This window comes from Theropithecus gelada, chromosome 12 (assembly GCF_003255815.1).
Source record: "Theropithecus gelada isolate Dixy chromosome 12, Tgel_1.0, whole genome shotgun sequence".
Lineage (NCBI taxonomy): Eukaryota > Metazoa > Chordata > Mammalia > Primates > Cercopithecidae > Theropithecus > Theropithecus gelada.
Window position 1 is genome coordinate 46,307,743 of NC_037680.1, and position 26,567 is coordinate 46,334,309.

At 37.4% G+C, this 26,567-nt stretch overlaps 1 protein-coding gene across 1 annotated transcript in view; it reads left to right on the top strand.

The window, feature by feature from the left end:
- The window catches only part of UBR3 (ubiquitin protein ligase E3 component n-recognin 3), a 229,601-nt gene that overhangs the window by 49,527 nt on the left and 153,507 nt on the right, over positions 1-26,567 (top strand). Inside the window, exons 3-8 of the mRNA XM_025403952.1 lie at positions 1,192-1,350; positions 2,545-2,688; positions 3,599-3,648; positions 17,373-17,439; positions 22,205-22,335; positions 24,386-24,614. Of these exons, the coding sequence (XP_025259737.1) occupies positions 1,192-1,350; positions 2,545-2,688; positions 3,599-3,648; positions 17,373-17,439; positions 22,205-22,335; positions 24,386-24,614 (780 nt within the window). The remainder of the gene's footprint in view (positions 1-1,191; positions 1,351-2,544; positions 2,689-3,598; positions 3,649-17,372; positions 17,440-22,204; positions 22,336-24,385; positions 24,615-26,567) is intronic.

Below are 26,567 nucleotides of genomic sequence, written 5' to 3' on the forward strand. Positions count from 1 at the left end.
TCATTTATCCTATAATCCTTAGATCTGTATTAGAATTTGTTTCAGAGCCCTTGAAAACCTACAGCGAACAGTAAACATCTGTTATATTAATATATAAGTCACTGGGGAGAATATAAAGTTGGATAATATATGACATTCACTTTACACTGAGAAAGTAGGTTTTGAGATTCTGAATAAATGTTGAATGAAATGGACATCCCCTTTCCTGGGCACACAGGTTCTCTATTACCTCTTTTATAAGTGTGGTTTTATTCATTTGTTTGTTTTTGTTTTAAAAACAATTATGGTTAAGCTATAAATCTCTTTATTCATTTCCTTCCTTTTAGACCTCGGCTTCTGTAAAACCTCTCTATATTTTTCATCTTTAATATTCTTTTTCAGTTGTTGTCCAAGCTTCTTTTCTTTCTTTCCATCTCTATTTGCCTGTTTTTTGTTTTTAATAGTTATTCATGTTTATGAAAAGTTATCTTTCATTTTAGTTGCTTGCCCTTCAGCTAACATGTATCTGTATTTTTGGAATATTATAGGGGATAGGTTATTTGTTATACAGGTTTAAATTTGACATAATTTTGTCCTAATAGTCTTATACTACTCTCAATGTATTTGAATTATATCTTGTTTTATTTTAGGATGTGATCTAAACTTTTTCTTAAATATTATCTTTTTTTGAAATGATCTCATGATGACATTTATATATGTGGAAGTATAGGGCCCACAGATCGAATGCTGCTACTTTTTTTTTTTTGTTTTTGAGACACGGTATCACTCTGTCGCCCAAGCTGGAGTACAGTGGCATGATCTCGGTTCACTGCAACCTTCACCTCCAGACTTAAGCCATTCTCCCGCCTCAGACTCCTGAGTAGCTGGGACTACAGGCGCGCACCACTACACTCGGCTAATTTTTTGTATTCAGATTCTTCTTACACAAATTAAGTGCTTCATTCCTTAGGAGGTCATCTGTGTTTTTCCATCTACTTTTTTCCAAAGGACTGAATTCCTGAACAAGTCTACCCTTGCTTGGCTAGGTGCTGGGCAGATACCAATTTTCTAAACAGAGTTGTTGTATTGACTTTTTTGATTATAAAATACTATAATTTAAGCCATTGTAATTTAAAAAGAATACTGTTATTTTTAGTAAGATATTTTAAAGAAAATTACCCTTATTTGATTTTTTTTCTTTTTTTATTTTAGCAGCTGATGGACCATCAGAAAAGGACCTTAACAAGGTCCTTCAACTTTTGGAACCTCAAATTTCCTTTTTAGAAGACCTAACTAAAATGGGAGGAGCAATGCGGTCTGTTCTTACTCAGGTTTTGACAAACCAACAAAACTACAAAGATCTGACTTCTGGTGAGTAAAATGTTAGAAGAAATTTATAGTTTACATACATTACTATAATGATAAGAAATTGAGTCTTTTAGAACTTAAAGGTAAATTGTAGAATTTTCATAGAATGCTAAAGCTGGAAGTTATTTAGAGAACTTCTTGTTTTATGGATGAGGAAATTGAGCCCCAGAAAAATGAAATAGCCTGTTTAAACCTCACAATTAATTTATGTTGGAGTTGGTACTAGAACCCAGGTCTCCTAACTTTTGGTGCGACATAAGATAATTATGCTCTACCTCTCTTTTTTTTTTTTTTTTGAGACGGAGTCTTGCTCTGTCACCCAGGCTGGAGTGCAGTGGCATGATCTCGGCCCACTGCAACCTCTGCCTCCTGGGTTCAAGCGATTCTCTTGCCTCAGCCTCCCAAGTAGCTGGGATTACAGGTACCCGCCATCACACCGAGCTAAGTTTTGTATTTTTTTAGAGACAGGGTTTTACCACGTTGGCCAGGCTGGTCTTGAGTCTTGACCTCAGGTGATCTGCCTGCCTTGGCCTCCCAAAGTGCTGGGATCACAGGTGTGGGCCACCATGCCCAGCCCTACCTCTCTTTCTTTAAACACAAGGCTGCTAAGTGATCTCCTTTCTTTAACAGTAACAACCATCATGTCTATGTTTTCACTTTTGATATTTTAAGTTTTTGGGTTGTATGGCCTAGGATTTTCTAATACACAGTTTTAAGTTCCAAAACTTGGAATTGTTGAATGGTATATTGTTACACAAAACATTTCATACGCCCTTCCCAAGCACTCTGCTTTGGATAACTGCATGCTTGGTATTACGAGAGCACAGACTGTCAAACCAAATGTGAATTCTGCTACATAATTATTATCTACCATATTAACTTTCTGACTTTCTTTACTGTAATTTTCAGGTTCCTTGAAAGCTAGGATCATGTCTTACTAATTTTTGTGCCTCACATTCCCTTGGATATTTTAGATGCTCACCTACTTTATAGATTTCGTTATTTGACTGTGTATTCTGGGATTGTTAGTGCTAAACATAAGCACAAAAATGTTATCTGAAGCTATCTTGTATTATTCATTCTAGGGCTCCCACTCCATTAGAATATTCACCTATTTATAGATATTAGTTAATGAAAAGACCATACTGAGATTTTGAATGGAATATTTTTTTCTGATTTGAAGTTTGTTTTCATTAGGTCTTGGAGAAAATGCTTGTGTAAAGAAAAGTCATGAAAAGTACCTTATAGCTTTAAAGAGCTCTGGACTTACATATCCTGAGGATAAGCTTGTATATGGTGTGCAGGAACAATCTGCTGGTACTAGTTCTCTGGCAGTTCAAGGTTTGTCTAAATATTTAATTTGAACAGTAGTAACTTTTCTGTGTTAAAAGCAAAAAAACCTCTCAAACTTTACTCATTATTGAAAAAATTATTTTGAGCCAAAACAGTATTATTATTTTTAAGAAAAATAATAAAAGTAGTAAAAATTTAGAGGCAAAAAAGAATAGATTGACCAAAGAAGAGAATGCATTTTTCTTAAATGGAATTTGATTAGCTTATTAAGGTTCTGGTTCTAACTCATGAAAAATGTACAGTTGCTATTCAAGAGTAGCCCAGAACTTTACTCCCTCAATATTTTAGTAAACTATGGTTTAAAACTAAAAAGAGATCCTTCTGAAACACCATTTGTAATCACTGTATTAAATCTTAGTTTTCACTGGATCATTCCTATTGAAGTATCAACGTATTTGGTCCAAACTTATTTAAGATAAATGTTGGAGGCTGGGTACGGAGGGTCATGCCTATAATCCCAGCAGTTTGGGAGGCCGAGGTGGGTGGATCACCTGAGCCTGAGGTTGGGAGTTTTGAGACCAGCCTGGCGAACATGGTGAAACCCCGTCTTTACTAAAATACAAAAATTAGCTGGGCATGGTGGCAGACGCCTGTAAACTCAGCTACTTGGGAAGCTGAGGCAGGAGAATCGCTTGAATCTGAGAAGTGGAGATTGCAGTGAGGTGAGATTGCGCCACTGTACTCCAGCCTGGGAGACAGAGCGAGACTCCCGTCTCAAAAATAAATAAATAAATAAATAAAAAAGATAAATGTTGGACTTTGCTAAGATAACTGTTAGAATGAAGTGTCCTAACATAACAAAACTTGGCTTTTTGATATTTGTATTTCTCAGAATAATTTGAAAATAAAGCAATATGTAGCAACTATGAAGGACAACTATTTTTCTTCTCCTCCAAAGGTTTTGTAGGTGCAACAGGAACTTTGGGACAAGTAGATTCTTCAGATGAGGTGAGATTTAAAGTTCAAAACTTTTTAAAAAGTATAATTTTATACTTTTTTATAATTTTATAATTTTATACTTTTTTATAATTTTACTTTTTTATAGTTCTAAAACTATATATATTTGTAAGCATTATGTAGTTTAAGTTTTTAATTCTATAGACAAGGACACTGAAGCCGAGAATGGCTTCTGGGAAGCCTAGATCACACAGTTACTTAGTGACAGAACAAGGTCTATAACTAGATTTTTACTTCTTCTTTATAATTCATTTTTCTTTTTCACAGTTTAAAAGTGGGTAGAAAGAGGTAGAGATTTCTCCTCAGAAGCTATCCCCAAATTTACCCATATAGTTTTCATATGTACAATGAAATTATTTTTGAAAATTTTGCTAAGTTTAGGATAATTTATTAAAAGACTATGAAATGAAACTGTTTTTCTAGTCTCATAATAAAGTTACATTTTACTTGTCAAGGATTGTTTTTAAATTATGTGCTGGGAAAAAGACCATCGATTTGAAATTTCAATTTTTATAGTTTTTATTAATAATATGAATAATAAATCATTATTATATTTCTATATTTTATTACATAATTTATAAGAGAAAAATTGCTGTTACATATATTTACTTATAATCTTGTTACTTATACAATTTAAATTTTATATTTCTAATACATTTAATTATTAAAATCTAAAAAATAAAATTACATTTAAACATATGTATCTTTTTTCTTTTGGAAATTCATTTTGAGTTGATAATATAATGTGAACTAAGCCAAATATACTCCTTTTAAAGGGATGGCTTCTGTTATGGAAGTCTTGTAATTGATTTAATACCATAAAATTTAAATTTTACAGTTTTTCCCCTCTAAAAAGGCTTTCACAAAATGTTACATTTTGTGGAGTCTCATTTCGGGTAATTTTCAAGAATTTTAATCAGATTGGAGAGGCAGTTTATTATGCTGTGTCGGAATTTGACTCTGGAATTAGACTGCCTGGGTTTGAATTGTGGCTCCTTTACCTATTAGTAGTGTGACCTTGGGCAAATGTCTTAACTTCTTCATGTCTAAATTTCCTTATCTGTGAAATGGAGATAATAATAGTACTTATTTCATGAGAATATTATGAGGATTGAATGAGTTAATATATGTAAGCACTTAGAGCCATAGTGCCCAGCATATTGTAAACACTGTATGTGTGTTAAAGAAATAAAATGGAGTCATTAAAAAAATTATGTAAATGGTTAGCTTATAAATTTTGCTTTTGTTTTGTAACAAAATAACTTCTGAGAATCATATTGTTATAATGACAAATGGGAAAAACTTTCTGATATTTAAAATAGACTTTCAAAAAACATGTAAACATTATTATTTTAACTAAACTGTAATAATTCCATTTTGAAGATAGGGGAGGGGAATGGTGGGAGTAAGAATGCTAATTCTTCGTATGCCAAAGAAGGAAGTAATTGATAATAGACATGTAGTTTGAAACTGTTTTTCTGCTTTAAGGGCATTTTGTGGGGAGGTGAAATGGCCTTTTATTAAAAGGCGAGTTCTTGGATTAGGAGTTGAATATGAATGGATGAATGAATGGGCACTTCTTTTAGCTAAAGCCACCTGGGTGGGAGTCTTCTATCTGTAGCCAGTAGGAACTTTAGACAGCTGTTGCATAATGAAATGGTTTGGTCATTGTTCAGAGCACTTTGTTAAAATAAGCATCTTGACTTGATTTAGAACAACAAAAATCTGTGGTCTTAAGTTTGTATTTATGTGGTAGGTTAGAACCATCATATTATTTTAGCATGTCTAGCATTACGTATCCAACAGGCTTGCCAACAATTTTACTTTATTTTCATGAATTGAATTTTATTTCTGGATATGTAAAAAGCTGATCTTCAACATAGATGCTTTCTCCTCTGTCTAGGAAAGAAGTAACATTCATTTTTATCTTGGCCTAAACTTTCCAGATTAGCATTTGAATTTCCCGTGGAGACTTCCATTGTACACAACTGCATTGCAACAACATTGTATTTTATGGTTGGGTGCTAGAAGGACATCCTTGTGTGTGTGTGTGTGTGTTCGTGTGTGCACGTGTGTGTATTCAGGGGCTTTTGAATCTCTTCTAGAAATAATTTCTAGGATGATATCATAATTTGAAATATTGCCACTTTTTTGTTCATTACTGTTGCTTCTAATCTGTCCTTTTTAGTTTTAGGTCCTCACTTCTGTTTCCCACCTCCATCCTCAAGCAGGCCCCAGTGGGGTCTGTTGTTTCTCCCTTTATGTCCATAATTTTCTCATCATTTATCTCCCACTTAAAGTGAGAATATATGGTACTTGGTTTTCTGTTCCTGCATTAGTTGGCTAAGGATGATGACCTCCTGCTTCATCCATGTTCATTCCTCTTAGATTCTGTTTCAGCAACTTCTGTGTATAGTATGCTTTATGTAACCATTTGTTCCTTAATTATGATCATGTCTCTGTGTGAATATCATGGTAAATACTTTTTGATGTCAACGACTTTAAAATACTTTATTTCAACCCCTAGTCTCTCATAATGCATTGTTTTTGTTATAGCTGAGAAGATTTACTTTTAAAGCATGTGATGTATATTTGATACATTTAAGTAGCTGAGACTCTTTGACCTTTATTTATTTGTTTATTTTTTTGAGATAGAGTCTTGCTACGTTGCCCAGGCTGGAGTACAGTGGCGTGATCTTGGCTTACTGCAACCTCTGCCTCCTGGGTTCAAGTGATTCTCCTGCCTCAGCCTCCTGAGTAGCTGGGATTACAGGTGCCGTCCACCACTCCTGGCTAATTGTTTTTGTATTTTTAGTAGAGACGGGGTTTCACCATGTTGGCCAGGCTGGTCTTGAACACCTGACCTCAAGTGATCTGCCTGCCTGGGCCTCCCAAAGTGCTGGGATTATAGGCAGGAGCCACCGTGCCCAGCCTCTTTGACCTTTAAATCATACATTTATTAAACTTTTCATTTATTGATTTTTTTTTTTTTTTGAGATGGAGTTTCACTCTTGTCGCCCAGGCTGGAGTACAATGGTGAGATCTTGGCTCACTGCGACCTCCACCTCCTGTATTAAGCAATTCTCTTGCCTCAGCCTTCTGAGTAGCTGGGATTACAGGCACCTGCCACCATGCCTGGCTAATTTTTGTATTTTTAGTAGAGACGGGGTTTTGCCATGTTGGTCAGGCTGGTCTCGAACTTCTGACCTCAGGTGATCCACCTGCATTGGCCTACCAAAGTGCTGGGATTATAGGCGTGACCAACCTTACCTGGCCGTTGATTTAAAAAAAGAATTTTTTTTTCTTTTTTAACTTTTACGTTCAGAGGTACATGTGCAGGTTTGTTATATAGGTAAACTTGTGTCACAGGGGTTTGTTGTACAGATTATTTATATTTCATCACCCAGGTACTAAGCCTCATACCCAACAGTTATTTTTTTCTGATCCTCTCTCTCCTCCCACCTTCATCTTCAAGTAGGCCTCAGTGTCTGTTGTTCCCCTCTTTGTGTCCATATTTTCTCATAGTTTATCTCCCACTTAAAGTGAGAATATGCAGTATTTGGTTTTCTGTTCCTGTGTTAGTTTGCTAAGGATGATGGCCTCCTGCTCCATCCATGTTCCTGCAGAGGCCATGATCTTGTCCTTTTTTATGGCTATGTAGTATTCCATGGTGTATATGTACCACATTTTCTTTATGCAGTTTACCATTGATGGACATTTAGGTTGATTATATTTTTTTGTAGTCTAAAAATATTTGGCCAGGCATGGTGGCTCATGCCTGTAATCCCAGCACTTTGGGATGCTGAGGTGGGAGGATTGCTTGACCAGCCTGGGCAAGATGGTGAGACCCTGTCTCTACAAAAAAAAAAAAATAAATAAATAAATAAAAAAGGAAAGCTTTTTTTTTTTTTTTTGAGACGGAGTCTCGCTCTGTCGCCCAGGCTGGAGTGCAGTGGCCGGATCTCAGCTCACTGCAAGCTCCGCCTCCCGGGTTTATGCCATTCTCCTGCCTCAGCCTCCCGAGTAGCTGGGACTACAGGCGCCCGCCACCTCGCCCGGCTAGTTTTTTGTATTTTTTTTTTTTTTTTAGTAGAGACGGGGTTTCACTGTGTTAGCCAGGATGGTCTCGATCTCCTGACCTCGTGATCCGCCCGTCTCGGCCTCCCAACGTGCTGGGATTACAGGCGTGAGCCACCGCGCCCGGCCGCTTTTTTTTTTTTTGAGATGGAGTTTCACTCTAGTTGCTTAGGCTGGAGTGCAGTGGCGCGATCTTGGCTCACCACAACCTCTGCCTCCTGGGTTCAAGCGATTCTCCTGCCTCAGCCTCCCGAGTAGCTGGGATTACAGGCGTGCACAACCACGCCTGGCTAGTTTTGTATTTTTGGTGGAGATGGGGTTTCTCCATGTTGGTCAGGTTGGTCTTGAACTCCTGACCTCAGGTGATCTGCCCACCTCGACCTCCCAAAGTGCTGGGATTACAGGTGTGAGCCACCGTGCACCGCCCCAGAAAGCTAAACTTTTTATAGTTTATATATTGATCACATTTTCCAAAGGGATAAATATGGGGTCGTTTAGGCATTTGAAAACTTAAGAATTTGAAGTAGAGTTGTTTAGCCAAAGTATCTACTGTTTTTTTTTTTTTTTTTGAGATAGGGTCTTGCTCTGTCTCTCAGGCTAGAGTGCAGTGGTACCATCATGGCTCACTGCAGTGGTGTACCATTGTGGCTCACTGCAGCCTCCACCTCCTGGGCTCAAGCAATCCTTTTACCTCAGCCTCCTGAGTAGCTGGGACTACAGGCGTGCACCACCAAGTCTGGCAAATACACACACACACGCACACACCCATATATACATATATGTGTATATATATAAAGGTTTTGCTTTATGGTTTTAAACTTATTGTCAAGTCTTGAGTTAGAAAAGTCGGCTGGGTGCGGTAATCCCATCTCTACTGAAAATACAAAAATTAGCTGGGCTTGCTGGCACATGCATGTAATCCTAGCTACTCAGGATGCTGAGACAGGATAACCCCTTGAAACCTGGGAGGCAGAGGTTTCAGAGCTGAGATCGCACCACTGCTCTTCAGCCTGGATGACAGAGTGAGACTCCGTGTCAAAAAAAAAAAAGATAAGTCATGTGATAAACAAAAACGAAATGAAAATTAGTGTCAAGCAATTCAAGGGTTATAAAAATATGAATGCTTGAGCTATAAAGGGACCATATAATTCATCTTGTCTTATTTATGGATGAGAAAACTGAATTCCATAGAATTAACTGATTCACTCAGGCTAGTAAATGCCATCTAGTTAGTGGTGGAGTTGAAATTGGGCACTAGTTCTTCTATCTGCTGGTGTAAGTGTTCTTTCTATAAAGTGGATAAACCATGATTGTCATTACTATTGCTATGCAGCAAATTTGCCCAAAGCTTTATGTCTTAAAATTACGATTTTATTTTGCTCACAATTTTATGACATAGGAACGTGAGAATGGCATCTGGGCAGTTCTCACTTAGGTTATCATATGTGGTTGCAGTTAGTTGTTGGCTGCAGCCGTAGTCATCTGAGGGCTTCACAATGAGATGTAGATCTAAGATGGCTCACTCACAGGGCTGATAGTTGATGCTGGCCATCCACTGGGAACTCAGCTGGTTGTTGATCAGTATGATAACGTGGTTTCTCCAGCATGGTGGTCTGAAGTTGGACATCTTACATAGTACTGACTTCTCCCAGGCCAACAGCCCAAGAGTAGAAGCTGTAGAGCCTTTTCTGAGCTAGTCTTGGAAGTTACATGGTGTCACTTCATCCTTTTTAGTTATAAAAGAGTTGCTAAAATATGTCCAGATTCAGTGGGAGGTGATATAGATCCCACCTCTTGATGGGAAGAATGTCAAAGAATTTATAAACATGTTTTAAAACTTCCACAACCAGGATATGACATTAGCCATTCTTTTCCCTGGATTCAGTTGATAATCCAATAGTGGGTAGTGATAATAGCTAAATAATGTACCAATAATTTCTTATAAATTTTCTATCTATTTTAGTGGCACTATCTCTTAGGAAAAACTACAACTGGTAAAGTCATGTCATTTTAGCCAGTAATGGCTATTACAGAGTTTTAATGAAAATCAAAGCTTTCCTTGAGTAGAATAGTTACTATTGTACATCAAGAGAATAAAAGCTTGTATTTACATTGTAAGGTATTTTGTTTTATTTTATTTTATTTTATTTTATTTTATTTTATTTTATTTTATTTTAATTTTATTTCGAGACAGAGTCTTAACTCTGTCGCCCAGGCTGGAGTGTAGTGGCGTGATCTTGGCTCACTGAACCTCTGCTTCCCGGGTTCGAGCGATTCTCCTGTCTCAGCGTCCCTAGTAGCTGGGACTACAGGTGCATGCCACCACACTCAGATAATTTTTGTATTTTTAGTAGAGATGGGGTTTTGCCATGTTAGCCAGGCTGGTCTTGAACTCCTGACCTCAGGTGATTCACCCACCTTGGCCTCCCAAAGTGCTGGGATTAGAGGTGTGAGCCACTGTGCTCAGCCTGTAAGGTATTTTGGAGAGTTGGCTTTTTTTGTTTGAGACGGTGTCTTGTGCTGTCGCCCAGGCTGGAGTGCAGTGGCGCGATCTCCGCTTACTGCAAGCTCCGCCTCCCAGGTTCAGGCCATTCTCCCGCCTCAGCCTCCTAACTACAGGTGCCCGCCACCATGCCTGGCTAATTTTTTGTATCATTAGTAGAGACGGGGTTTCACCGTGTTAGCCAGGATGATCTCGATCTCCTGACGTCATGATCCGCCCTGGCCTCCCAAAGTGCTGGTATTACAGGCGTGAGCCACTGTGCCCGGCTGAGAGTTGACTTTTAACTTTGTAAAGCAAAAGAAAATATACTGAAATTTTACTAGTATTCATTGTAGGTTAAAGAACAAAATATATTTTTGAATTTAATTACTAATGAGGCTATAAAACTACTGTGACTCTTCTGCTAGTCTCTTTTTTGGGTTGTATATCCTGTTTTAATCTGGTTTGTTTTTTATTTATTAATGCAAAACATTTTATTAGGACTCATGGCCTACATGGAATAAAAATTCAGTTGGTGGCTAGGCATCATAAGCAAAAACAATGTTAATTGAGTTTGTGTGATTTATTTGGAGAGAAAGATAAGAATTCCCATCAACCCCTTTAAAAATGAATATGATTATTATTTAAAATTTGCTTTTACTTTTGTTCTTAAAGTATTTTTAAACATATATTAAAATGGTCAAAATACAAGAATTAATATAAAATAGATTAAGGTGAAAATAGATGAAGGGATAAGATAGATGGAAATAGGATGATAGAGGAAGAGTACTTACATATAGATGTTCTTGAATAAATAACTATTTTATGCTATTTAAAAATAGTTTTTTTTAAAATGGCTTTTCATGTCATGTTGCGTTTTGTTTGGAACTGTAGGCACAAATGACATATTTGCTTTAGTATTTATATTTGAAATGTAATGAAGAGCTAGATGTGGCTTCAGGATTAGAATTTCTGCACATTACCTTATAGGCTCATGGGATTATTAAGCAAACCCTTTACATAATGTTATTCTTGTAATTTAAGATATTATATATAAAGGAAGATAGCATGAGAATAAGTAGACAATGACATTTTAATTACTACTGTAGAGTAGGAATTGTAACAATTAAAAGATGTTTTGGCTGGGCGAGGTAGCTCATGCCTGTAATCCCAGCACTTTGGGAGGCGGAGGCGGGTGGATCACCTGAGGTTGAGAGTTCGAGACCAACCTAACATGGAGAAACCCCATTTCTACTAAAAATACAAAATTATCCAGGCATGGTGGCGCATGCCTGTAATCCTAGCTACTCGGGAGGCTGAGGCAAGAGAATCACTTGAACCTGGGAGGCGGAGCTTGCAGTAAACTAACATTGTGCCACTGCACTCCAGCCTGGGTGACAGAAGGAGACCCTGTCTCAAAAAAAACAAGCAAAAAAAACCTGAAAAGAAAACGTTTACATTTAGCCCTCCCATCCAAAGATGATCAGTGTTTATAAATTTTGCTTGTTTACTTTTATCTTTTTTTCCTGCATACTGTTACATAATTGAGAAATAATCACTTTGCAAAATAAAATAAGTTACTGTGTAGATATACTTTGAATATTCTTGTCTTTATTCAAGACACAATCCAAGTGAACGACAGCTTTCCAAAAATAATAGCAAAAGTAGGACAATTGAAATAAAAAATCAGAGATACTTTTCATAAGTGAATAGGTAAAAGAAAAAAGGCTGGGTGTGGTGGCTGATGCCTGTAATTCCAGAACTTTGGGAGGCCGAGGCAGGCGGATCACTAGGTCAGGAGTTTGAGATCAGCCTGGCCAATATGGTGAAACCCTGTCTCTACTAAAAATACAAAAATTAGCCCCGTGTGATGGCACGCGCTGGTAGTCCCAGCAACTTGGGTGGCTGAGGCAGGAGAATCGCTTGAATCTGGGAGGCAGAGGTTGCAGTGAGCGGAGATCGGGCCACTGTACTCCAGCCTGGGCGACAGAGCAAGACTCTGTCTCAAAAAAATAAAAAATAATAAAATAAAAAAGAAAAAAAGTTAATTTTACTTTTGGAGGCATAAGGTTTAAATTTAATTTGGTATCATAAATTACGTTATGGTGAGGGTAGGGCAGGGAATCACATAAACTGTTGGTAGGAAAGGCCTTAGAAATATTTAATGTATTATTTTTCTAGTGCAGGAATTGATTTTACAACATTCCTCACAGTTGGTAGGCCTCTCCATAAACACTGCCAATCGTAGGGAGCTTACCTAGTTTATGAAGCAACTTATTCCCTTGATAGCTCTAATTATTAAAATCTTCTCAGTATTGTGTTAAATATTGTAACTTTTGCATATTTCTTGTTTTGCCCTCTAGAAAGATTTTTATTTCCATATGACACTGTTTTAAATATTTACTTTTAAATATTCTCTGTTGTGCATAGTTCTTTCTTTTCACTATCTAGTAAATTCATTTTCTTTTAAAATCTATGTCCCGATTCAGTGCCAGTGATGGGACATCTTTTGATAAGCATACCATGTCTTCATTAAGGTCCAAAGCTTTTTGTTATTTTTTTAGCAGCTATCCTAAATTTTTGGCAGGAGCCACAGAGGTCAAACAGAATGCCCAGCATTTCCCCCGGGCCCCAGCTTACAGCTGACATGTTAGAACTCCCTTCTAGCGTTATACTTGTGAAGCTGATTTAAAGCAGTCTGATTATAGAGGCTTACATAAATCTTCAAGTTTCATCTTATCGTTCTAGTCTTTTAAGATCTTTGGCTTTCATTTTTATAAGGTGACATATTAAATATTCCTTCTAGCCCTGTGTAGTCTGTATTAATATTCTTTGAGTATTGTTGTAACCAGCTTTGAATTTACCTGACTTCTTTTTATGAAGCTCACATTTTTTTCATCTGTCTAGAAAATCCATCAAAAAAAGAAAGGTTAATTTAGGTTGAGAAACCATCTGTAGATTTAGCAGATTGGGAGTTTGAATCTGTTTTTCTTGGATTTTCTTGTCTCATGTCTTCTTGTTTCTTTTCCAAAACGGTTTGGACCTGTGTCCATATTTTGTGCCTGAAACACATGTAGCAATAGTGCCTACTTTCCTGCTCAGGGACTATTTAAGGTCTGAAAAGTTCCTGAGGGCTGTACAAATGCTGTCTGGGTTGAGATTGTATTTGATTTATTTCCTCTCGTCAGTTGGATCATCATCTTCTCTTAGGGTCCTGTACTGCTTCCTCAGGTACAAATGAACCTCAGCTCCACATCATGAATTTGGAGGAATGGGAAATTGTGGTTATAACTGTTTCGTTTTCATTTTCCTTAATGCTTGAATTCCCCACTGTTGGGAGTTATTTCTGTTTGTTAACAGTATTGTACTTTCTAAAAATAAAAATATAAAACTTATAACTGATAATATAGTAATCTATTACTGTTGGAGCAAGTAGTATTGGAAATCAGACTTGTATTTTAAAAAGATGTTTATTAACTTAAAACTGCAATCCATATTTATTGTTGAATAAATAGAAAATAAATATTAACAAAAAGATATTACCTAAATCTCTATCACTTAGTGGTGACTAACTGTAAACATCTGACATTCTTTATTTTTAAAATTTTTTCTTGTTCTTTCTCTTTTTTTTTTGAGATGGAGTTTCACTCTTGTTGCCCAGGCTGGAGTGCAATGGCACAATCTCAGCTCACTGCAACTTACCCCTCCCGGGTTCAAGCTATTCTCCTGTCTCAGCTTCCCGAGTAGTGGGGATTACAGGCATGTGCCACCACACCCAGCTAATTTTGTATTTTTAGTAGAGATGGGGTTTCTCCATATTGTTCAGGCTGGTCTCAAACTCCCGACCTCAGGTGATCTGCCCGCCTTGGCCTCCCAAAGTGCTGGGATTACAGGCAGGAGCCACTGCGCCCGGCAATTTTTTCTTTTTCTTTTTCATCTGTGTTATGACTTTATTTATTTATTTACTTACTTATTTTTGAAATGGAGTCTCGTTCTGTCGCCCAGGCTGGAGTGCAGTGGTGTGATCTCGGCTCACTGCAACCTCTGCCTCCCAGGTTCAAGCAATTCTCCAGCCGCAGCCTCCTGAGTAGCCAGGATTATAGGTGCCTGCCACTACGCCCAGCTAATTTTTGTATTTTTAGTACAGACGGGGTTTCAACATACTGGTTGGGCTGATCTCGAACTCCTTACCTCAGGTGATCCACCCGCCTCAGCCTCTCAAAGTGCTGGGATTGCAGGCGTGAGCCACTGCGCACAGTCCTGTATTATGACTTTATAATGTCTGACATTCTAATAGATTTTATGTATGTTGTATTTTAATGGTTTCATGCTGTATATATTCCTGTATTACTTGCTTTTCTCATTAATGACAGTTTTGAACATCTATAAGAAGGAATATACTAACAGATTTTATTTGTGAATATTATCAATACTTAAGTAATTTCATACTGCATATGCTATTTTAAATAGCATGCTTTTCTCATTTATAATAATAGTTTTTGAACATCTGGTCACAATGAATATAGAGCTCCAGCATTGTTTTTCTTTATATGGTACAGTTGTGCTTTTATTTTATGTTATGTTATGTTATTTTTTTGAGACGGAGTCTCGCTCTGTCGCCCAGGCTGGAGTGCAGTGGCCGGATCTCAGCTTACTGCAAGCTCCGCCTCCCGGGTTCACGCCATTCTCCTGCCTCAGCCTCCCGAGTAGCTGGGACTACAGGCGCCCGCCACCTCGCCCGGCTAGTTTTTTGTATTTTTTAGTAGAAACGGGGTTTCACCGTGTTAGCCAGGATGGTCTCGATCTCCTGACCTCGTGATCCGTCCATCTTGGCCTCCCAAAGTGCTGGGATTACAGGCTTGAGCCACCACACCCGGCCCCAGGTGTGCTTTTATTTATCTAATCATCTTCTGTTGGAAACCAAAGACTTTTTTTTTTTTTTTTGGCCATTATAAATAACATTGTGATGAATAGGTATGCATATAGTCCCAATTCACTTGTCTGATTATTTCTTTGGGTTAAATTCCTAGAACTGGAATTTCTGTTCCAAAGATTACCCAATTGCCATTCAGGGAAATTTTACTACTGTATATTCTCCCCATTGGTATATAAGAGTACCCATTTTCCCACCAGCTCAGATGCAAATAATCTCCCTTCCTAGCTGTATTTGATATCTAACATGATGTTAAGGCCAACTCAGTGGTCCGTGTTTTCAGACTTTTGTCTTTTGCCTTTGCTTATGCTGTATTCTCTTCTTGGCATGACTTTGCCCTCCTCTGCTTGTCTAATTCTACTTGTCCTGTAAGTATGTAAGGTCAGGAAACTTACAAAACTTCATATTGCCATGACTATCACTTGATCAAGGATGCTCTTTTCATAGGAAGTTTATATTTGAAATTATGAAATAATCCTCATCTGGGACATAACATGTTTTTCCAAGTTTGCCTTTTCTCTCAGGTCTTAGAGAACAAGTTTCATAAATGGCTATTAACTGAAATCTTAAATTTCTGAACCCTCTGAGCCCTGTAGTATGCTTTTACATTCCTGTGTCTGTTTTTTGTCTTTTAAGGCTTCATATTTCTTTCTCGTTAATTTCTCCAGCAGCAAGCTGAGAGTGGCAGAGGAGGAGGAGATTGTAGTTTGACTGTCAGTTCTGTTGCCAGGTGGATGGCCAGAGAGGCCTGGCAAAGGTAGAGATTAACAGGGAAGACATATTGAAGTGCCCAGTAAATGCTGAATGACTGAGCTAAGTGGTAGCTCTGGAAAACCCCAGAGAATGGCCCTGAGGATTGATGCTGCACTTCACAGAAACCTAAGTTAAGGCTATTACATTTAGGCCAAGGAAGCTGCACCAGTGTATAGAGCTCCAGCATGAAGCTGAGGCTACTTTTCTGCTTTAGAAATTTGATGGATGCTAATTGAGAAAAGTATTTTGGAACTTATATTATAATTCTCACCTGCCACCAACACCATTGTTAGCACAACTGACTATTTGCCAAATACTACCACACCTCTTTATAATATTGGTTGGTTCATATGTGTTTGGAAAACAGGGAAAATATGTCAGTAATGTGGAAGTTGTTGATTCATATGTAACATCCTTGGTTTAGGAGAGCTGGGATAGTGGGGTAGAATCATAACCTTTAGCTGGAGAGTAAAAAACTCTGAGCTCTGCTGCAAAGACAGCAGGAGCCTTTTCAGCACTATACTAAGAAAATTAGAAATGAGCACCTATAGCCAGGGCTTCCTTCTCAAGAGGTGCACTGCTACTTTTACCTTGGTTTTACCAGAGGGAGGCTCCCTTTGCTCCTCTTCCCTCTGCATTGTCATAGCTGGCTGGCTTTCTTACTCTGTTGTACAGTGTTAACATGCTCTGATACAGCCTTAAACCACTACAAGGTGTTTGCCTGGGCCTGCGAATGATCTTCCCAGGCACCAATTACTGCTTTTGTTACTTCTCTGGTTACAAACTTGAATAGGTTGTGAGTGTCCGCCCCTTACCCTTTTTTTACCCCATAAGCTGTGTTATTTTTAGTGTGAGGTTTTTCTAGGATATATATATATGTATATATCACATTGAGCAGAAATGTCTGTATTTCCTTTTTGGATTTTTTTTTCTAAGCATATTTTAATTTGTTTTTATTATTATTTTGAACTCTCAACTCCAACTTCTAATATGTTGTGTTTTTCAAAATTTGATTTCTTGAACTCATTTTTTCTTAGACTCTTGAAAGCCTTTCCTCTATTCATTGTTTTTGTCCTCTCCTCTTCTCTCCTACTTTCCTATAATAATCTCTCTTATTCCACTCTTTAGTTTCTTCGTGCATTTGATGTTAATTTATAAGGTTAGGAAAATCTTTAATCTTGGCATTTTGGGGTGTTTAAGAGTCTTCCGTTAGAAGCAGAGATTAAGAACTCTTGTGTTTAGGGATATTTCACTTGTGTTAGGGATATTTCACTCTTGTGTTAGGGATATTTCACTATATTTTAAAATCAAAATTAACACTAAAATACATATTATAGCAAATACATAGATGTTGATTAGTAGTATGTAAGTATGCATATATTGTATGTTTAATGTAATTTGTAGCACATTTATAAAGTGTATCAATTTATGAATGTGACTGTGTATAATGCTAATTTTATTTTCCTTCAGGATGATCAGGATGGTAGTCAAGGTCTGGGCAAGAGAAAGAGGGTAAAACTAAGCAGTGGCACCAAAGGTATTTTTATTTTTATTTATTTATTTTTTTTCCTTGAATAAAATGCTTCTAAAAAATGCCTAATCACTAAAAATACTTGATGGGCTAACCATATTGACATCAAAGCTGTTTAAAGGGAGGCTTATGTTATTAGATTTATCTAGTAAGTCTTGGAGAAAGTATTGTTAAGGGATTACTATTGGGTTATGTTCATTATTTTCATCATAAAATATGCATTATCATATTTGAGTCCCCCCCAAAAGGAAGTCTTTTCATTGGTTGATTGATTTGGCTCCAGTGTTTTTTGTGTGAATTTGTAGTTTGGCCTAGTTCCTTTTATAATCTGGGGTGTGCAATTTCTATAGTGAAAAAAGACAAGGGAGATGACATGGTGAGAGAGAGACAGAGACAGACACACACACACACACAATGGGAATGAGTAAATAGTACTTAACACGTAATAAAGGCTCAGTAGGGACTCACGTGTTTACTCAAGGGGAGAAAGTATTATAGATATGCTTTATAGTGAGGGACTAGATTAGTAATAAGAATGAGTAATATTTATTGAATCTTTTGTATGTGTTGGACATGTTAGAGATTATGGCTAATGAGAGGTAGATCCTTAATTCACCTCCCAGAGCCTAAGCTTTTAACCACAATGTTTACTTGACTGTCACTAAAAGCTTTTCTAGAATACTTGTAATTAGTTGACAAGTCTGTGCTTTGGATTTTTGCCAGGGATTTCCATATCTTAACGTGTGGTTGGTTTAAAAAGTCTCCAGGCCGGGCGCGGTGGCTCAAGCCTGTAATCCCAGCACTTTGGGAGGCCAAGACCATCCTGGCTAACACGGTGAAACCCCGTCTCTACTAAAAAAATACAAAAAACTAGCCGGCCGAGGTGGCGGGCACCTGTAGTCCCAGCTACTGGGGAGGCTGAGGCAGGAGAATGGCATAAACCCGGGAGGCGGAGCTTGCAGTGAGCTGAGATCAGGCCACTGCACTCCAGCCTGGGCGACAGAGCGAGACTCTGCCTCAAAAAAAAAAAAAAAAAAAGTCTTCAGCGGCTAAAATGTTATTTTGATGAAAAGAAATTTCTTTTTTTTTTGGAGACGGAGTCTTGCTCTGTCACCTAGGCTGGAGTGCCGTGGTGCGATCTTGGCTCACTGCAAGCTCTGCCTCCCAGGTTCACGCCATTCTCCTGCCTCAGCCTCCCCAGCAGCTGGGACTACAGGCGCCCGCCATCACGCCCAGCTAATTAGCTAATTTTTTTGTATTTTTAGTAGAGACGGGGTTTCACTGTGTTAGCTAGGATGATCTCGGTCTCCTGACCTCGTGATCCTCCCGCCTCGGCCTCCCAAAGTGCTGGAATTACAGGCGTGAGCCACCACACCCAGCCGATGAAAAGAAATTTCTTACTTCTGCTCTTAATTAAGTGTATCTTGTGAAATATTTAGGACTGCCTAGAAAGGTAGAACATGCAGGCACTTTGAGTTGCAGGTTCCTTTTCTAAGTCTCAGTTACTGTGCTGCTGCATTTAACTTGGGAGTTGCTAGGAAAGGGTATGGAATTTGATCTGTAGTCCAGGATGCACACATACACATATGTTCTCCTTTCTTCTGGCTCAGCAGAGAACCTGTATGTCTGAAGGAAATTAGGAACCCATATGGCCATCTGGCTCTTTAACTTATCAGATATTAAACTGAGTCCTTGTGACACATCTGAGTTGGAGATTGTTAAGCACATAGTTGAGTTTAAGCTTTAGGGGTGCCCAGAAAATACCTGCTATGGTGTAAGAAGTCATTGTTTTCCTTCAGCCTGGTCACTCTCTGGCTGAAGATACTTTTTATGCAGACTTAAGTTGAAGTATTTTTTCTTTGTTTTTAAATACCTGAACTTTTTTCACATGTGTGTTTGGATTGAGTGCCTTCTCTTCTTTCCTCTAATGGTAAGAAATAGTACAGAGATTTAAGACTTCATCAGTTATCATTTTCAGTTTAAGTATGTACATGGAAGGAATGGCTTTGTGAATTAGAACGCCAGGTGTTTTCAAAAACTGACCTTATTTTGAAGATATCTGAAGTTTAGGGAATGGCTCAATTTTTGTAAGAATTTTGTTCAACAGCTTGAAAAGTGCACTGAGAAGAAAATATGTAATGGTAAGAAAGAGGCCAGACACTATGCTAACCTCATCACTGCTTGTTCTCTAAACCTGCATTTTAAGGGTGAAGAAACTGAGGCCTTGAGGGTTTTAACTACATGGCCAAGATTCCAAGATTATTAAAACCTTTGCTTTAGTGATGCATTTACAGTGCATAGTGATTCTTCAAAAATCTCTTTTTTACAATTTGACTTAAGGTAGTTTACACATTGTTAAAAGTCATGTCAAGATTTAAAGATAGTCAAACATAACTAATAGAAGCATTTCTAACTACATTTTCATAATATTACACAATATAACATGTGCTTTAACATCTTGGGAGACTGACATCACCTATTTTAAGAGCAACAAAGAAGACATTGCTGGAGTTTTTTTGGTCTGCAGATAAAAATATTGAATTCTACATAACTGCAACTATTTTCATTTTAGCAGAAGCCACAGCTTTCCTGGTATATTCAGGTTGTTTAATTGATTTAAAACATTGTTAATGTATATTTTCTTTTAAGTGCTTGACAGTTAATTATGATGGCTTCAGGCTTTTCATTTGCCTAATACAGGCTTGCAGAGTCAAAACTGTGAATTCTGTGATTAATAGTACTAGTTTTGTTCAGCTTTGTAAATGCTTTTAAGAAGCACTTAGCAATGAGAGCTTTTATTTTGGTAGTCTGTGAAATTATCAGTCACATTGTGTTAAGTGAATTGTGAGAATTAAATTAGATACAGCAGTGTGCGGTGGATTATAATTTATTTTTTTCAGGACAGGGTCTTACTGTGTTACCCAGGCTAGAATGATCAATGGCATGATCTTGGTTCACTGCAACTTCTGCCCCCCGGGCTCAAGCGATCCAATTCTCCTGTCTCAACCTCCGGAGTAGTTGGGACTACAGGCACATGCCACCCCACCTGGCTGATTTTCGTATGTTTTTTAGAGACAGGGTTTTGCCATGTTGCCTAGGTTTGATCTCAAATTCCTGAGCTCAAGCCATCTATCTGCCCACCTCAGCCTCCCAAAGTGCTGGGATTAAGGTGTGGGCCACTGTGCCAAGCCTGTATTATAATTTTTAGTTACAAATCTTAAATTCCTGCTACCTGAATCTCTTGAGCCCTGTTTTTATTACTTTTTGTCTTTGAATCTGTCAGTGAGTTCTTTTTACTGTATTTTACCTCATTTCTTGCAATATTGGCTTGGTTTTGTTTTTAAATCATTGTCATGCCCTGGAAATGATCTGTTTCAGGAGGAATATATTTCTGTTTTATAAGTAGAAAATTCTGAGTTTTGAAAATAATTACTTAATTGCTAATAGTAAAGAAATGTAGCCTGGACAACATAGCAAGACCTTGTCTCTTCAAAAAATAAAAAATAAATTAGCAGGGTGTGGTCTTGTACCCCTATAGTCCTAGCTATTTGGGAGGGTAAGGTGGGAGGATCACTCGAGCTGAGGAGTTTGAGGCTGCAGTAAGCTATGATTACGCCACTGCACTCTAGCCTCCAGAGTGAGACCCTGACTCTTAAGGAAAAAACAAAAAAACCCAGATGTATAGTGTTATAGTGTACTTGTCTTTGTATGTTAACCACTCCTATTTATCACTTACGTCACCACTGAAATGGAATTAGGGAGTTGGAAGACATTTTTGCCTCTCTGTGGTTAAAATCATAATATCTTCAGGATATATAGGATATTTTGGTGCTGTTTTTTCTTTAGTTATTAATGAAAAAACTATGTTACAGTTATATCTAAAGGACTGATTCAAGTCTTAGTAAACACAATGTTTTATAAAGAAAGTGATGACATACTGAGCTTATTGTTACTCATTTAGACCCACTACCTGGGGAGATGTGGTATGAACACATTATTCGATACTAGAAGAAGTATAAAGCTGGGGTAGGGTAGTGTTAACTGAAAAAACTCTACAAGGTTATCCTGCAAGACACCTTGAACAGTGATGTAGTTAGGGCTGGACCTGAGGATTTTAATGTGTGTTAAATACTGTTTTTTCCAGTCTCTCATCTAAGTTTAGCCCCTGCTTAAGCAGTGTCACTAGAGCCAATACATTCATAGTTGATACTTCTTGTATCCTCTTGATGTCTTTGTGGTAGAGCTGATGATCCAGAGCAGTAACTTAAGATCATTTCCTCTGACAAAGATTAATAGTCTTAATTTTCTAGTTCATTTGCAGGGGAAGAAATTAGTGAGAGAAAGAAACAGTGAAAGTATTCAAAATACCTAGTTCCTCATATACTTCTTGAGATCTTCTGTTGAATAAGCTTGGCAAGGATGCAGAGCTTTGGAAGAGACAGACTGGCCCTCGAGAAGTGGCACTTGGCCTTAGACTTTCCAGTAGATAATGCTATCTTCCATTGAATATCTTTATTTAAAAAGGGCATCCATTTCCCCCATTCATTTTCCACTTACTGCTTTATATTAAAATATACGCATTAAATTTTTTCTTATTTATATAGTATGTACATTATAGAAATCTAGCTTGTCAATATTATTGCATTTAAGGATATTTTTAATTTTTAGATACATTCACGTTTTATGGTTTATGGGTTATTAGTTATAGTAAGGTTTAAATGAGATGAGCAACTTCAATTATTAACTGATAAATTTCATTTTTCTTATGCAGATCAATCCATAATGGATGTTTTGAAACATAAAAGCTTCCTAGAAGAACTATTATTTTGGACTATAAAATATGAATTCCCTCAAAAGATGGTAACTTTCTTACTCAACATGCTTCCCGATCAAGAGTATAAGGTATCTATATATTTTCCTTCTTTTCTGAACTTTGCTTTTCTTTCTTTGCCTTTCATTATTAAATCTTTTTTTTGATATATATCTCAGGTGAGGGTTGATATAACACTATAAACAAGCATTAGTTTCTTCTCTTGCTAACACAGGTTCTGCACAAAAGGCACAGTGTCTTAGCTTTTTTTTTTTTTTTTTTTTGACATGGAGTCTCGCTTGAGTGCAGTGGTGTGATCTCGGCTCACTGCAAGCTCTGCCTCCTGGGTTCACGCCATTCTCCTGCCTCAGCCTCCAGAGTAGCTGGGGCTACAGGCGCTCGCCACCATGCCCGGCTAATTTTTTTTGTATTTTTAGTAGAGATGGGGATTCACCTTATTAGCCAGGATGGTCTTGATTTCCTGACCTCGTGATGTACCCACCTCGGCCTCCCGAAGTGCTGGGATTACAGGCGTGAGCCACCGCGTCCAGCCAACAGTGTGTTAACTTTGTGGCAAAGCAGCATTACTCAGCAGAGTTCCCAAAGATTGCTTTTCTGCCTGGAACTTGGTCTGGAGGGAGTGCTGGGAAGCAAACATTGAAACCACAATTTTTATTTTGCAGAAATAAATATGTAGTTACAAATTGTTCTAAATCCTCTGAAGAAGAGTACAAGGTGCTTTGAGAATGTTTAATGGGGGCATTTGAATTTAGATTGTGAGATCAGGCTGGGAAAAGCATGGATTGAATAGTGTCTGGTCACTGCTGATAAACAGAGAACAGTTATTGACTCATAAAAATGTTGGTAGGTGAAGTTTCTAGACCCAGGGGGTTAGAACGCACCTGTTACCATCATATGGTTATGGCAGAGTGACAAAGCTCAGTTTATGAAAAGAAAATAAAGCATGCTGTAATTTTTATGGTGTAGGTTAGGAGAGACACTTTAATAGTGTCATTGTTTTGTGTGTCTTTATATCTGCTAAAAAAAAAACAAACCAGAAAATGTACATGTAAAGGAAATAAGAGTACAAATAACAGTAAAAATAAATATGGCTGGGCGCAGTGGCTCATGCCTATAATCCCAGCACTTTGGGAGCCCGAGGCGGGCAGATCACCAGAGGTCTGGAGTTTGAGATCAGCCTGGCCAACATGATGAAACCCCATCTCTACTAAAAATACAAAAAATAGCTGGGCATGGTGGCATGTGCCTGTAATCCCAGCTACTTGGGAGACTGAGGCAGGAGAATGGCTTGAACCTGGAAGGAGGAGGTTGCAGTGAGCCAGGATTGCATCACTGCACTCCAGCCTGGGTGACAGAGTGAGACTTGGTCTCCAAAAAAAAAAAAAGTAAAAAGTAAAAATAAATAATCCTGCAGATCGTTTAGTCAAATTAGTGGTCAGCTTTCAGATCAAATAGGAGAAGATATTTGTTTTGAAGTAATCACATTGACTCACTTATTTAGTTACGTTAAATCCTCTGCAATAGTTTGTAGCTGAGATTTAGTATATCTTGTATTCTTAAACCACAGCATTTATTATTGCTTTACAACTTTAATAATTTAAAATGTCTATTAAAATTTTTTTTAATGGGGCCAGGCTCACGCCTGTAATCCCAGCACTTTGGGAGGCCGAGGCAGGCAGATCACAAGGCCAAGAGTTTGAGACCATCCTGGCCAACATGGTGAAACCCCATCTCTACTAAGAATACAAAAATTAACTGGGCGTGATGGCGCATGCCTGTAATCCCAGCTACTTGGGAGGCTGAGGCAGGAGAATTGCTTGAACCTGGGAGGCGGAGGTTGCAGTGAGCCGAGATCATGCCACTGCACTCAGGCTTGGGCAACAGAGCAAGACTCCATCTTGGGGGAAAAAAAAAAGTTGTTTTTTCTTTAACCATCAAAATATTTTGCAAACGTTCCCAAAAAGTGAAAGACTACCTCATCATTGAGATTTTTTTTTTTGTTACCTTGGACATTATTATAAATTAGTAAAGATGTAAAATGTTAATATGATATATTAAAAATGATTTTAAATTAAAAATTAAAACTAATGTGTTTTTTCCTTTCTATTAAAATGTTTACAGGTTGCTTTTACAAAAACTTTTGTTCAGCATTATGCTTTCATTATGAAAACACTGAAGAAAAGTCATGAATCAGACACAATGTCTAACAGAATTGTGCATATTAGTGTTCAGTTGTTCAGCAATGAGGAGCTAGCCAGACAGGTAACAGAAGAATGTCAGCTGCTGGATATTATGGTCACTGTGCTATTATACATGATGGAAAGTTGCCTTATTAAAAGTGAGCTACAAGGTAACTCAGAATTATATTCACTAGTTCTATTATTATCAGTATTATTATTCTAGTATTATTAGTGTACTTTGTATAGTTAGTAATATTACTAATTACTAATGATAGTATTATTAATAGTCTAGTATTAGTGAACTTTGTATAACTAGTCTTGAAAAGACCTTATGTTTAAAAAATTATAAAATAATACATATTTGTTGCAGACATTTTTGAAAATTTCCAGTGAAGTTTCAAGAAAAAGTTAAAAGCACTTGTAGTTTTGTTATTCACAAACACCTGTTGTTAGCACTTTGCTATATTTCTTTTCTTTTTGTGTGATGACTATACTTATAGATACAATAAATACTTTTAAAAAAGTTGCCATAGTGTACATGTCAAAAACATGCATTTTAGTAAGTGTAGGTGTTAATATCATGGCTATACCATAATTTATTTAGTCATTTCCTTATTAGACATGTTTCTATTTTTTAATCATAAATTTGCTGCTATCAGTCTTAGATATTTTTAAATGCTTATATTTTATAACTTAAAAATTGGGATGAATCTTGCCTTTTTTCTACTCCCTTAGTGAGAACTTTATATTTTTCTTTCGTGCCCACTATGTGGTTGATACTCTTCAGCCTACCATAATGTTTCTGTATCTCTTCCTGTTCTCATGTCTCTATGGTTATTCATCTTAACTTTACCTCCCTTAAATTATATATATATATACACATACACATATATAAATATATATATAATTATTATTATTATTTTTGAGACAGAGTCTTGCTCTGTCCCCTAGGCTGGAGTGCAGTGGTGTGATCTTGGCTCACTGCAACCTCCGCCTCCTGGGTTCAGTTCAAGCAGTTCTGCCTTAGCCTCCTGAGTAGCTGGGATTACAAAGGTGTGCGTCACCAAGTCTGGCTAATTTTTGTATTTTTAGTAGAGATGAGGTTTTGCCATGGTGCCCAGGCTAGTCTTGAACTCCTGACCTCAGGTGATCCATCTGCCTCAGCCACCCAAAGTGCTGGGATTATAGGTATGAGACACCATGCCTGGCCAATAATATAAGTATTTAAATATTTTCTATGTACCTGGTACTTTGTTGAATGCTATTTATGTATTGTTTCAATTAAGTTTCTGAGCAAGTCTCTGAGATTGGCATTATTATTATCCATGCTTTAGAGATGAGTACATTGAGGTTTAGGAAAGTTAAGCAATTTGCCATAGGTTATACAGCTAGCAAATGACAGTTAAGAAGGATTTCATGGCTCCTAATGTCAGAACTCTTAGTATTCTTAACCTTGACACAGCCAGTCCCACTTTGATAGGATGTGTCTTTACTTGTTGGCACTAGGAGCTAAACTTTAAAAATAATGACAAACAATACCTCAGATTAATTAAATCTTAGGACCTCTCCATTCTCTGAGGAGGAGAAATCTTGTAGTTGAGCCTTGCTTTGTTCCACTCTTGGCCTCTTTGTGCATATCAGCTCCTGTTTTCTCCTTATACTGATAATCTGTCTGTTCTCAGGTGTGACACCATGTCCTGAAAATTGATATGAACTCAGTGCAAGGCATAATGCATTATATATAATAGCTAGCTAATTATGATAGCTACCATCTCTAGAGTACTCAACTATATGCTAGACTCTTTTCTCAGTACTTTATATGCATTATGTCATTTAACCATCAATAATTCTTTGAAGATACTGTCATCTCCATTTTATAGATGAGGCAGCTGAGGCATAGGGAGTTGAAGTCAATGATCTGTGATCTTACAGCTCTGAGTAGTAAGCCAGGTTGTCTAACTTCAAAGCCTGTACTCTTTCTTACCTACTTTGTGAGTCTGTCTTCCCATTGTAGGTATAGTGGGAGCATAATACATTATTTACATTAACAATATACTTCTTTACTTTTTTTTTTTTTTTTAAGATGGAGTTTCACTCTTGTTGCCTAGGCTGGAGTGCAATGG